Raw genomic sequence first — 12604 nt, 5'->3', positions numbered from 1 at the left:
TTCTAACGTCGTTGCACCGCGTAAACACAGTCTGTATAATCTGCATTAAGGCACTGAGTGTACATTTACCAACCCTCCAGGTTACTTCTGCAGTATTATGATCTCCCTTCATGGCTGTTTTTTTGGCTGGGGTCTGCTGTGGTTTTGCCTTCCAAGAAACTCATGCCCAGAATTAAGTAGTACGGAGTCTGCTTCCAGAGGTACCCAGACAAGAGCCCGGGAACTCAGCTGGAGTTTGGCTGAACCTGGAGGTAGATTTTGTTTCTGTTCTCGCTTTTCTCCCATCCATCTCCCAGGCCCCCCCAAATGCCGTTCACAGGGATTAATAGGTGGGAGCCGCCTCTCCCTTGCCTCTCTGTGAGAAGAGCAGCCATGGCTGCAGCTCCTCGCATCAGCTGTGTCAGTGCTGGTGGGCTGGAGCAGCACAGCTGAGGCAGCCGGTACCTCGCCTGGCTGCCCACCAGCTTCTCCCCTTATAAAAGAGAGGCTCAGCCCCCTGCTCAGGCTCCTGCCAGTCTCCAAACGGGCTGTTTTGGCTGCTCCTACGTCAGCTGATGGTGGGGAACCCACAGGCACTCGGCTGAGGAGCAGCTTGTTGCTGGAGACTCTGCTGACGAGAGAGGCAGGCTGGGCTGGAGTGAAGGTAAATCTTTTCCTTTGAATCGATAGATTATGGGTTAGAGCAGAGCAGCTGAGCTTTGCTCCCTGTGGTCCTCGCTGCCTGGCGCGGAGGGATTGCTCCAGCGGGCCAGGGCTGGGGAGCAATTAGCGGGGTGACTGTAAAGGCAGGGCTGCTGTGACTGGTGCTGCTCCCCGGGTTCCCCTGCGCGCACGGAGGGGGAACACCCGGGGCTGCCTGTGGGAACCGGCGGGCGTCAACCGGCCGATGTGCAGACAGGCAGCGGGAGAGGTTCCCACCCGGCGCTGCGCTCCTCAGGCTGTAGACTTTCAAGTGCAAATGATTGACTTTAAAGGCAGCGAGAGCACAGCACAAATGACAGAGGAGAGGAAGATACAAGATCAAGCTCTGAGTGAAGGGGTCAGCCCTCTGAAGCCAGCTCTTGCGTGCTTTAATGGTGCATTTTCAGCCACATGCTCCTCTCCTCTGACCGCTCCTTTTTACCCACTGCTGACGCCAGCATGCTCTGTCTTACCGCATAGCACTTGCATAATGTAGATGCATGACTACGGCAGTCTCAAAGGAATCTCGCCTTGTTTATCCAATGAGAAAGGAGGGGAGCATTAAGGTCTCTCTTAAAGCTTTTTTGGCCTGAAACAGAACCTTAACTTCTCTTAAAAACAAACTGTTTTGGGGGAGAAAAAAGGACGCTATTCCAATCCTCGCGTTTAGTCAAAACCAGGGAGAATTGCAGTGTAACCTACATGTCAAGCATGAAAGCTAAGTTTTGATTAGGCTTCCTAGCAGAAATCTCACTTCCAAAGATTGCTCATTAAGCTGTGATGGGGTGATGTTTGTTAACATGCTGTGCACATGGCCCGGTTGGTAGGAAAAGGAAACAAAAGAGACTAAATTAAACCAACAGCCACAGGAGATGAGGGTCATTCCTCTGGGAATCGACTCCAGATCTGTGCCTTTTCCACGGGGTGAAGTGCTGCTGCTGCTGGGTCCTCTGGGTTGAATCACTCACCACAGGCAAACCCCGTTCCAAAAGCAGGCGCTGCTGTTTAATCCTGCAAGCAAAAGAGGACATTTTACAGGCTGGATACACGTCTGCAGCAATTAGAAACGAAGGTGTTTATCCCCGCGGGCTGTGTGGCTCCTGGGCCGGGACCTTACGCAAGAGCAGACATGGGGCTCCGCGTGGTGCCAGCGCCAGTCGAGCCCCGCTGCTGACGGGTGGATCCCGCTCTCGCAGGGCAGCGTGGCCGCCTCACAGCTCCACAAACCTTCTTGCAGCATCTGCGAGCGGCTCCCTAAAACCGAGCTGCTCTTTCTGCCTCCGGCTTCAGCCGGGGCGGCCCCTGCCCCGGGCACAAGCAGGTGTCCGGGGAGGAGGGGGGTAGGACGGTGCGGACGGGAGCACCCAGTTTGTGAGTGTGGAGCAGCCCCCTTGCTCTTTGGCCCCCCATTAGCCCAGAGGCACCTTCCTGAGGTCACGTGGACCAGGTTGCACAGGGGGGACCTCAGCTCTGGTCCGTGTTTGTTGTCACCCACGTGTATCGGGACAGGCTCGCGCCTGCAGTGCAGGGTGTGGGGCAGTGTCGGCGCCCTGCTCAGCTCTTGGTACCAACAATCGTAATCCTGCCAAACTTCTCCCCCCCAACCCCTGAAACTGCCCCAGGCCGAGTGGCAGAGCTGCCTCCCCAGCCCTGCTGGGGTTAGAGCCATCCCCGTGCCTGGCCAAGGGGCTCTGGGCTGCAGTTATTGCCCACGGTGCCCAGCCACACAGCGGCTTGCCAGTCCTGCCTGGCCACAGCCAGCCCGGCTCCAGGCTTGAAATGAGGCGTTGGGCTCAGGCTGGGGGAGGCAATAACCTTCCAGGCTCCTTCGCCCTTTTGGAGACAATGTACAGGCAACACCGTGTTTGCTGAGGAACCTTCTGAGTTTTTGGTCAGACCTTAGCCCATAGGGTTTCTCCGAGTTTCCTCCCTGATGTACAGGTTTGCGTTACTGCTGGCCAGCCCCGAACTAATTTAGTTAATTGCTTAACTACAAACAAGCATTTCCCTGCTTTCATGAAGTGCAGCTAATCAGACATAATTTTCTCGCATTCCTTGGATTCTTTACGTGGGTCAGTGCTATTCCCTCCACTTGTGCACACCTTCACTATGTGGGGTCTGTGAAATGATGCAGCTTTTGCAGAAGGTTGTCCTTTCTTTTCCATGCAAAACCAAAGCTCCGCTGATGCTTGTTTGGAGAGGAATTAGAAGCTTGGCTGTGGGTTTTGTCAGTATAAGCCTGTTTAGATTCACAACACTGTCTTGAAAAGGGGATTGTACTGCAAGGTCAGTGATGAAAACGATTGAGTGCAACTTTACCTTAATGCTGTAAGCAGTTAATTAATGTCAGTAAATCGTTTAGTGCAATTGCCTCCACGGGTCAGCCCCTCTCTAAGGAAAGCCTACATTAGTTTTGAAATTAAATTGCCTGTTAGGAACAAAGGCACTTGGTTTATTAGCAGGGACGGTCCCTAGATGTCCAACACTGAAAGCCAGGACTGCATGGAAGAAACTTTTGGTGAAGGAAATAGTGATGCTTTCAAGCTAAGGTGTTAGAGTGGCTTTTTGACTAACACTGCTGTGGGAGATGTCCCCACAGACCCAGGAGATGGTGCGGGTTGGAAGGGATCAGCTGGAGCAGTGGCAGGTCCCATGTCACCTGTTCCCAGTCTGGCAGAGCTGTGGAAGGCTTTGCATCTGCTTATTGGGCTGGAAGCACTTACACAAAATCCCATCTCATGTGGGTCCCGGGTTGCAGGTGGTCCAAGTCTCTGGTTCAGACCTCAACATTTGCAATGTCTGGCTGCTGCCTGGGTCACACTCCTCAAGTCAAGACATACTGAAGGTTAAAACTCATTATTAGCTTTACCAGAGCTTTGACTGCAACATAAATCTGTACTACACAGTCATTTTCTGATCATATACAAGTTTATTACAGAAATAAACCACCTTTGTTGTAAAGGTGTGCAGCATAAATGTCGACAGCATCGGCTGGGCCTGAAAGATGCAAGGAGAATTTGAAAGGGAATGAAATGGTGTTGTCTCGGGCTCGCATCTCTCATATTTTGGGCAACAAACATAGAGTCTGTTGCTTCTTGACTGTCACTTCATGATGAACGTAGATGATCGTGCGTCTTCTAAGTGCTATGTCCAGGCTGTCAGGGCTGGATGTGAGAGCAGTCTAGCAGAGGAGGTGCAGCCATCCCGCCTCTCGCCTGCAGGCACTGCACAAGGAGCACTCGTGCATGGGGGAGTGCTGGTGAGCCCCCTCCAGTGCCCCTTGGTCCGACAGTTTTGTATGTGGCAATGGTGGCTTTTGGGAGGCACTTGCATGGGGCAGGTGAGTGCTCAGGCCTCAGAGGCTTTGATAAAATTAATAAAAAAAAACCCCAAACAAACTATAAAATCCTAAAGGAGCATCAGAGTCTTGCAGTTCTTCCCAAAGAGGCTTTATCCACAGGCAACCCCTTTCAAATAAGCCAAACCCCCAATTCCATGGCTTCCCTGTTTCGATGCGTTAAAGACCTTGTAGGAGAATCCGCCCCATCCACCTGCTGAGTGATGCTTTATATAAATAGCTCATGTACACTCGCTATAAACAAAATACTATGTACATGTGAGGTTATTTTATTTGGTGTGAAGCTCTGAATACCCCTTGTGGTACCCCTCTCAAGGTGCTGGGGCAGGAGATCACAGCAGAAGATGCTTATGGTTGTGCTACCCAAGGACGGGCAGTGAAGGCACCTGGATCTGGGGTGAAAAGCCCCCTTTTCAGCAGCCCCGCCACCCGCAGAGCTATTCCTTCAGCAGACCGAGCTTCTTCAGTGCCTCTCGCCGGTTCTCATCGGTCGCGCCCTTGGGGGAAATCTTCACGCTGACGCAGGAGCGGGGCGGCCTGGGGAAGCTCTGCAGCGGGTGGGATCGCCGCTTGCTGCTCTTCTCCTGCTCCACCTGCCCAGGCTCCTTCAGACCAGCAAAGTCCTTCCCCGCCCCAAGGGACGCCGGCCGTGGGCGGCTGCTCCTGAGGAAGCTGGGGGCAAGCCGCTCGATGAAGGACATCTTGCCCAAGGAGCTGCTGGTCTTGACGCTCTGCTCCTTGGCGCTGGCCATGTAGCTGCTTAGCCCCACGCCGGAGCGCTCCAGGGTGTTGGATTTGAAGGTCATCTGCCGGATACCCGGCACCGACCTCTCCACTGCCCCACAGTGTGCCTCGGGCTCCCCAGGGACGGGGAATGGCATCTCCCTTGGTTGGGGATGCAGGTGAGCGCTGGGCTCCCTCTTGTCCTGTGACAGTCCAAGCTTCTCCAATGCCTCCCGCCGGGCTTTCTCCCTCTCCTTGGGGTCAAGGTGCCCTGGATTTGCCTTTTCAGCAGCGGTGTCGCTGGCAGAGCTGGGGTGAGAGCCGGCCGAGGATGGAGGCAGTGCTTTTACCTTCTGGCTGGGCTCTGTGGCAAGGGGCACTGGGCTGGTTTTGCTGGTTTTCAGGATAATATTTGGTGGCAGTTTTCTTGGCTTGGGTGCAGTTGGAGGCCCACGCTTGGCATCTGGGTCCTGAGGGGCCTCTTCCAATATGGATTTCTCTGGCTGGCCCCCTGAAGTCCAAGTCTTAGTCTCCTTGGCTGTTTTACTCTTGGCATCTGAGCGATTGCTACGTAACCACTCGTGGCTCACCAGGTCATCCTGGAAGGGATCTGGAGGCTGGATAATCAAAGATCCCAGGGACTTCATCTGGCTTCTCATGTTGGCTTGGTCAAGCCTGTGCTCCTTGGTCATCTCCTGCAAAGATTTAGCTATTGGGTCCTCCACCGTGCGGACAGTCGCTTTGCTGTTGGAAGCTCCGTTTGCTACAGTGATGTTCCTTGGAAGACTGCAATAGCCTGGGCTTGGGACTGCCGCTGGAGCCGAGCTTGAGAAGGCAGAGATGCTCTTACCGCTCTTCTGTTCAGCTGCACGCTGCTGGCCTACACTTGGAGGGGGAGCCCCGTTTTCCAAATCTAGGCAAAGAGAGAGATGAAGTCACGCACCGTTCCGCCGACGGACACAGGACACCGTCCTGTTTGCAGAACACGCTCCTTCGCGCCTGCGAAGCCAGGGCAGCCACGGCAGAGCACTTGCGCCCAGAGAGTTTACCCTGACTTCAGCTAATGTGCCAGAAAGTCACTGACTCCAGTCACTGCTAAGGAAGTCAGATACTTTGGATTTGGCAAAGCACGTGGTGGATGAGGAGCCTTGTTGATCTGTGTAGGCCTGTTGGGAGCGTGAGCAAAGATGCTCTGCCCTGCAGTTCTGCTGACCTTGCTCGACAGCTGCCTGCAGCTCCTGGACGAGAGAACTGGGAAGATGCAGTTGGTGCCCTGCCTATCTCGCTGCCTACAGCCACCACTCACCGTGGAGGGACGAAAACAAGCTGGCTTTAGCTCACCACACTCATAAAACTGGGGCAATGCCCCTTCCCTGCCTGCCCAGGGAAGGCACCCCAGCGAGAAGGTCCCTTTGCAGCCAAGGGCTGGAGCAGGGATTTCCAGCTTACCCTGGGGAAGGGCGTCTCTCTTCAGCCACGTCCCAGGCACCTTGGAGGGCTCCACATAGTCAGTCTCATCAGTAGAGACCCCGCTGTCTGCTTCTGCATCCAGTGAGCCAATAGTTTCTTCTAAGAACATCAAACACTCTTTCTCTTCCACAGATAAGTAGTCATAACTGTTATCACTCTGAAAAAAGAGAAAAAGCAGTGCAGGCAGGAGACAAAGGTGTATTAAGGCAGTTAAGAGGAGACCTGTCACAGCTCCTGGCCAGGAGACTTGGCCAGTAGCTGTTCAAAACTTAGTACTCACAGCTACAGAAAACTAGACAACTTCTAGAAAAAATAATGTGTGTACCTATACTTAAGGCTATTTTTGTATGACCTCACTATGAGCATCAGAAGATGGGTTATTCTTAACTTGGAAACTTGGCTTCTGCCTTTTAGTTCTTTAGTTGACTTTGAAATATGAGCAGATGGGTAACATGGGTGGTCTATAGGTGCAGACACCTGCACTGATCAGCACTGTTGAATCTTAGAAGCTTGCCTAAACATCATAAATACTGAAGGCTTATCTGTGGGGGGTGGTCTCTCTTCTTGTTCGCTCATTCATACCCTGGCACAATCCTGTTTTAATTGTTGTATTTCAAGTATCATGGGATACGATTGCTGTGGAACTGCTGAGTTACAAGGTGGTATATTATGAAATACATATGCAATATACTATGAAAAAACTGAAGTGCAGGAAAGGATGGAGTGTGCATCAGGTCAACAAGCATGGAGGAGAAACTGTCCCAGGTGGAGTTGTTTTGCAGGGAGACACCTAACCAAATCTTTTATCATGCAATATTGCAACCAGTTCTTCCATCCCTAATAAATTTCAGAGGGTTTGGTTCTGGTTTGCAATACATCAAATGGAAAACCTGTTCAGGACTGAGCACTGCACTTACACATATCAATTATGCTCCAAGTCAGACAGGATGTAATTAGTCCATCAATCTTGGAATCGGTGTTTGGAGACAAACAAGCTTTAATGGACAGATAGTGAAAAATTACACATCTACACCCATGGTCCAAACTCACCTCTGCCTTAACTAGGAAATTAATCTCTTGTCAGCCGGGAGGAGCACAGCTTGCTGTCTTTTCCAGGTGAAGTCACCCTCGTTGGAGCCAGTCTGACCCAGTTATCCAACTGGTCTAATCCCTCACTGGGGAGCTCGCCAGGCTCCTCCTGCCCAGTGCCTGCACTAGCTGCCTCTGCATCTTCAGGCAATGCAGGAGCCGCTGGGCTTTCTGTATCGTTTCCCAGAGGAGACCTTGCAGGAGCAAAGGCTCCTGATTGCTGCCACACACATGGCAGGTCTGGAAGTCTGGGAGTGCATTGGGGCAGGAATTAATTTGGTCCTTGTGCTGGGCTGAGCACGGTGCTGTCTCAGGGCCTCCGGGTGCTTCCAAAGCACCAATGGAGAGCGGTTTTGAGCAGAGATCTGACCAAAATTCTTCCTCAGATGCTGAGAGGAGCGAGTTGAGCCCCTGCCGTGCCCGGGCTGGGCGCAACAGGGTTACTTACCCGTTGTGAGTGGTTGGAGGCCGTGCTGACCATGCTGTCACAGCTGCCAGAGTTGCAACCAGCCATCCCCAGCTCCTTCCTAGGCATATCACAGGCTGCCGCAGCGTCCGGCACGGGGGACAACGTCCTGGCTGAAGCAGAAGAAAGGAGAGGCATTAAGCTGCAAGACCAGCCCCGTGGGGGCAGTGAAGCACGTTGGCTCAGCTGGAGGGAGGGCAGGTGGGCTGTGAAGCTGCTGGGTGGATGCTCTCCAGGAGAAGCGGCAGCTGGCCTTTCTTAAAGCATCCTTGGAACTGAAGTTTTCCCCATGAGAATTGGAAACAGGGTAAGCTCTGGACCGCCCATCCACAGCCGTCTCCTGTTGGTGGCTATCTAATCATCTCGGAGGTGTGGGTAAGGTGGTAAGGAAGAATCTGGGAGCCCAGCTCAGCCTCGGAGCTCGGCAGCAGCGACGCCCTCCCAATGCAAGCCCCAGCCCAGCTCTCCCTCGTCGGAGCTCTTCCCTCCGTCGCACCCCGCAGCTGAAGTGCTCTCCGATTTCCGAACACGCTGACCTGAAATGCTGCCGTTTAGTCACAGCGTTGCTCTGCTGGGAGCTTGCTCCTGGCAAAGAGCTTCCTCTGCCACCCTTCCTCGGGGGCCACGGAGGTGTCGTGACTGCGGGGAGGTGTCCCTGTACCTTTGGGGCACACCTGGGTGTGTTTGGGCACATGCCTGGCATAGTTTGCGCAGAGCAGGGCAGTGCTGGGGGCTGTGCCCAGGCTGCACCGATGTGCCATGGCTCCAGCCGCCCCAGGGGTGTTGCAAGCAGCACCCCGACATCCCCCTCTGCTCGTGGCAGTGCACCCCTGCTGCTCTTCTGGATGCAGCCCCTACCACCGACACTGATGGGACCTGAAGGTGGTGGTGGCTGCCTGACAAACAACCTGCTGTCGGGGTTCCCAACAGCGAGACCTTCCCAGAGCAGGGTCCTGGGTGGCGGAGGGGCCAGTTATGCTCATGGGGTGAAGGACAGCTCTGCTGCCTGCGGGGAGAGGCTGAGCAGCCTGTAAAAGGCATAATTACTTATGGATGTAAAGCGTTAACCTTCCCAAATTTACTGACACCGCCAATTACGGGCTTTCTTTGCGTGCACTGCCCGTTCTTTGGGAGAACTGGGCTGCAGAGGCTAATGAGAGCGGCAAAACAAACGCCTCGTCCAACGCAAACGGACCCACGCAAGAGGATTTGCTCGTCAGGAGACAGAGGAGCTCTTTGTGCTGTAACCTGGCCGCGACACGCAAGAACACACTGCTGCTTTTTTTTTTTTCTTGTAGCAGGATCAGGGAATTAGATCAAGCGATAAGTGAGCAGAACTGGCTGCTTGTTCAGAGTGTTAGACCCTGAAAGAATGCCTTTGTAATTGAAATATGCCGCAAAAATCAGATTTCAACACCCACGCCCTGACAGATCCAATCCTTCCATGCAGGAGGAGTTTAATGTTTCAGTCTCAGCTTTGCATTATTTACCGCTTAAATTACATTTGAGTAAGAGGTGGGTTTGGAGCAGCAATATCCTCGATTCTTTGAATTTGGACATCTTTATAGCCAGAGCTTTTAGCTGTTGGGAAGCAGAGACACTGTCTGAGTTTGGGGGGGTTTTAGGCTTCTGCAAGCCACACAGTCTTACTGTGCACCCAAATCTTTGCAACGTGAAATATCAATCTACTTCCAAGCAGCAAGAGACTGCCGCCTGCTCGGTCAGGATTGCTGCAATGCTCCTCGCTGCCTCCCGCCCTGCCGCACGAAGTCGAGAGAACAAAACCCTCCTGGGGAAATGAAAGTCTTGCTCCAACTTGACGCCTGCAGCTGGAGCAGCCGGTCGGAGCCAGCGTCTGCTGTGCAAGGCAGCCCCCCCGGGCAGGAGAGCAACAGCGTGGCCCAGCTCTAATTAGGGGTCTTGACAGAGCTAATTTCTCCACGAGGATGCCCACCGTCACCCGCCCATTGGAAGAAATCATTTGCTCTCGTTCAAAGAGCCTTTGCAGAAACATGAAGCAGCTGCCAAGGCTTTGGCACCCGCTGAGCCCCGGCTTGTGGGGAGGCAAAGTTCAGCCCGGACGCTGGAGAGGATCTACGCAGAAACAAGACGTTCATTTTCCTGCCCAGTAGTTCTCTGATGCGATTATGGCTCTAAAGCATTCATCCAGCTCGGGAAAGGGGTAAAAATCAGTGTGGTAAAATCCCAGGTTTTATGATTCAGAAGGATTTTACAGTTCTTTCCTTTTGCTGACTAAGATGGCAGTTCGGCCATGAACTAAAAATATGCCTGAGCATTTAATTAAAAGACATGGTACTTGAAAAGCTGTTTTTCAATGCTGTGTATCTTCTGCCACTAAAAGTGCTTTTAGAACCTGGTTTTTACCTAAAAGACAAGGCCAGTTCGGGCAGCTTTTGTGACAGCTGCCATAACTGTCCTTTACCAAGCTGGCTGAGCCCTCAAACATCAATGAGGTGCTGGGTAGCAATTAATGCTAATTGCTTTGTATGAAGGCTACTTTCTTTTAAGCCCAGTAGTACTACAAGCGCTCTATCACGGCTCTCCAGCAGTCTCAAAGAACTTCAGAAAGTTTTGCTGTCTAAGGCAGAGCAGCCCTACCCCTCTGCCTTACAGCTGCCGGCAAAGGGCTTCATCCTGGCCAGCCCGAAACACAAACCAAAGCAAAACACCGTTTGCAGGTACCGACCCAGCTGCTCCTGCTCTGCAGCGGCACGGATCCTACCTCAGGGTGAAAGCAGACGATGGCGGCAGATCTAGGGTTCCTTCTGGTTAAACAAGTAAATCCAGTGCACGTAGCAGCCGCCCGAGCTGTTTGCTGTCCTGTGCACAAGTTTTCCCAGCCTCTCTGCCGGCAGCTGCGGGTCTCCCCAGCTTTCCTCCCGCCACCGCCTTCAAACCATCTCGTCCATCTTCACTGGTGCCACCTCCCGTGACAGCTCCACTGCACTTTACTCTTCCAAAGCAAAGCAGGTCCGTAACCCCACGGGTACCCGCAGCCCCACGCCCCACCCGGGCAGAGGCACTCGTCCCTCACCCGCAGCCCATTCAGAAGGAAAAGGACAGAAAGCGAAGGATGAGAAAGGATAGAGATTATTAAATTATTATTTTCTTTTTTTTTACCAGGACGTCCGCTGTTCCACGCTGCCCAAATCCTTGTCCCGGCCGTGCCTATCCCAGGACTTCTTTGCTTTTCTGGGCTAACCAAACAGAGCTGCGTTACACATTAACTCGCCTCCCCAGCGGAGATAAGGCTGCGCGGGTGCTCGGCAGGTACATGCTGTCAGGAGACCCCCCCAGCCCCTCACCTGCAGCCCGCTGCACTGGGGCGAGAGAAATTCATCTTGCACCCATGCAAGGCAGCTTTCCTACCGCTCCGGGCTGGGGCCACAGCACGGCCAAGCGCCTAAAACACCTTCATGTTCGGACCCAAAGCGGCCGGGTCCCCGTGTGCAGCTTTGCTCTGAGCCAGCGCGGCGCAGGCAGAGGCGGGCGGCAGCACCGGCACCCCGTGCCCGGGAGGCTGCGGGCAGCTCTGCTCGGTACCACCCAGCTCACTCACTTCCCGGCTTGGCTGGCGTCCTCTGATGTCCTCAGCACGGGGTTTCGCCGGAGACTCCTTAATCCGACATCCTGTTCTGCCGCATTGCTGCCCGCTGACATTCGGAGGAGCCGAGCGGAGCGCGCAGCCCTGACCCAAGCGCCTTTGTACACAGTAATTAAACCCTTCGCTGGGCGTTTGCGCCGTGTGCCGCTGAGCGCGTTACCCAACAACAGGTTTATTCTCTCGGGTGGTTTTGTGCACGAGGTGCCTCCGCTCAGGGTAGGACCCGGTTCCTTCTCGGTCTAAAAACACAGATTATTGCTGGGGCAGGTATGTACTTGCATATCACCAAAGTTTTCCCGGAGACCAGAAGTTTACCGCCTGCTGCTGCACGCTGCGAGGAGACTCTTGTAAAGACGGGTGAAAAGCCGTTTTGGAAGGGAAGCGTCACCCCTAAGCTTTACTGACGTGCTAGAGAGGGGGGTGCCCAGGTCGTGCGCAGCTCTGGGGCTCATTCTGCACGTCCTGCCCAGCTGCAGCTCCCCCCTCCTGGCATCGTTCCCTGCAGGCATTGAGCCCCTCCGCAGGTTCACTCCCCGTCTCTCTAATGCTGGAAATTCTTTCGTCCTTGCTGGGCAGCTTGAGGTCAAGTCCTAGAGCTTGGGTGAGGCTAAAGCCCCCGGGACACCCATCGCACTCCTCTTCACCTCAGCTGCCTCCCTCGCTCACACTGACACCTCCTCAGAAACTGCTGCCGGGGCACTCTCCTCCGTGGACGAGGGTACCTCTGCTGCCTCTCTCTGGGGAGAAGGTAAAGAAGAGCCCGGTTATCCCATCTGCAGCGCCCTGTGCTGTACGGGGTGACGCTGACCCCCAGCACCCGATCTGCCCAGGTGGTGCTGCAGGAGCAGCTGAAAGAACTGCAGTGACTCGTTATTACCCCGACTTTGGGCTTTCCTGTTAAAACTGCAGCTCTTCTCTCTGATAAACAATGCTTAGGCCACTGTTCCCACACACACCCCCTCAGCATAGACTTGTATCTGCTCTGCAAGGGGCTCCTCACTGATTAGCTATAAACACCCAAGCAGCAACCCTGCAGCAAACTTCTAGAAGTGACACAGCCACCAGATTTATTCAAGTTTTTATGCTTCAACATTTTATTTTATTATTTTTTTTTTTTTAGAAAAAGGTTGTGTTGCAATGTGTGTTCCCTGCTACACAGAACAGGGAAGTTGAAACACGAGCTATTTAAAGC

The 12604-nt window shown here is 53.6% G+C and overlaps 1 protein-coding gene across 1 annotated transcript; it reads right to left on the bottom strand.

Annotated features, from left to right (window-relative positions):
* Window positions 1–4476: 4476 nt before the first annotated feature.
* Window positions 4477–10958, bottom strand: C21H1orf116 (chromosome 21 C1orf116 homolog). Its single transcript, XM_086476673.1, has 4 exons — window positions 10929–10958; window positions 7770–7900; window positions 6212–6389; window positions 4477–5675 (listed from the first exon to the last, which is right to left on the bottom strand). Exons 2-4 carry the CDS (start codon window positions 7854–7856, stop codon window positions 4477–4479), a joined length of 1464 nt encoding a protein of 487 aa, XP_086332799.1. The 5' UTR covers window positions 7857–7900; window positions 10929–10958.
* Window positions 10959–12604: the final 1646 nt, after the last annotated feature.

The sequence above is a fragment of the Leptosomus discolor genome, chromosome 21 (assembly GCF_034619465.1).
Source record: "Leptosomus discolor isolate bLepDis1 chromosome 21, bLepDis1.hap2, whole genome shotgun sequence".
NCBI lineage: Eukaryota > Metazoa > Chordata > Aves > Leptosomiformes > Leptosomidae > Leptosomus > Leptosomus discolor.
Note: the sequence above shows the minus strand (reverse complement) of the source record. Positions and strands in the feature narration are given on the sequence as shown.

What these genes read in the sequence shown, in the direction of transcription:
- C21H1orf116 (XM_086476673.1), bottom strand. Translation starts at nt 7,856, where the DNA reads ATGCCTAGGAAGGAGCTGGGGATGGCTGGTTGCAACTCTGGCAGCTGT. An exon ending in CCTCCAACCACTCACAACGG is followed by an intron (nt 6,390 to 7,769) that starts GTAAGTAACCCT and finishes CTCTTTTTTCAG; the next exon opens with AGTGATAACAGTTATGACTA. An exon ending in GAGAGACGCCCTTCCCCAGG is followed by an intron (nt 5,676 to 6,211) that starts GTAAGCTGGAAA and finishes CTCTTTGCCTAG; the next exon opens with ATTTGGAAAACGGGGCTCCC.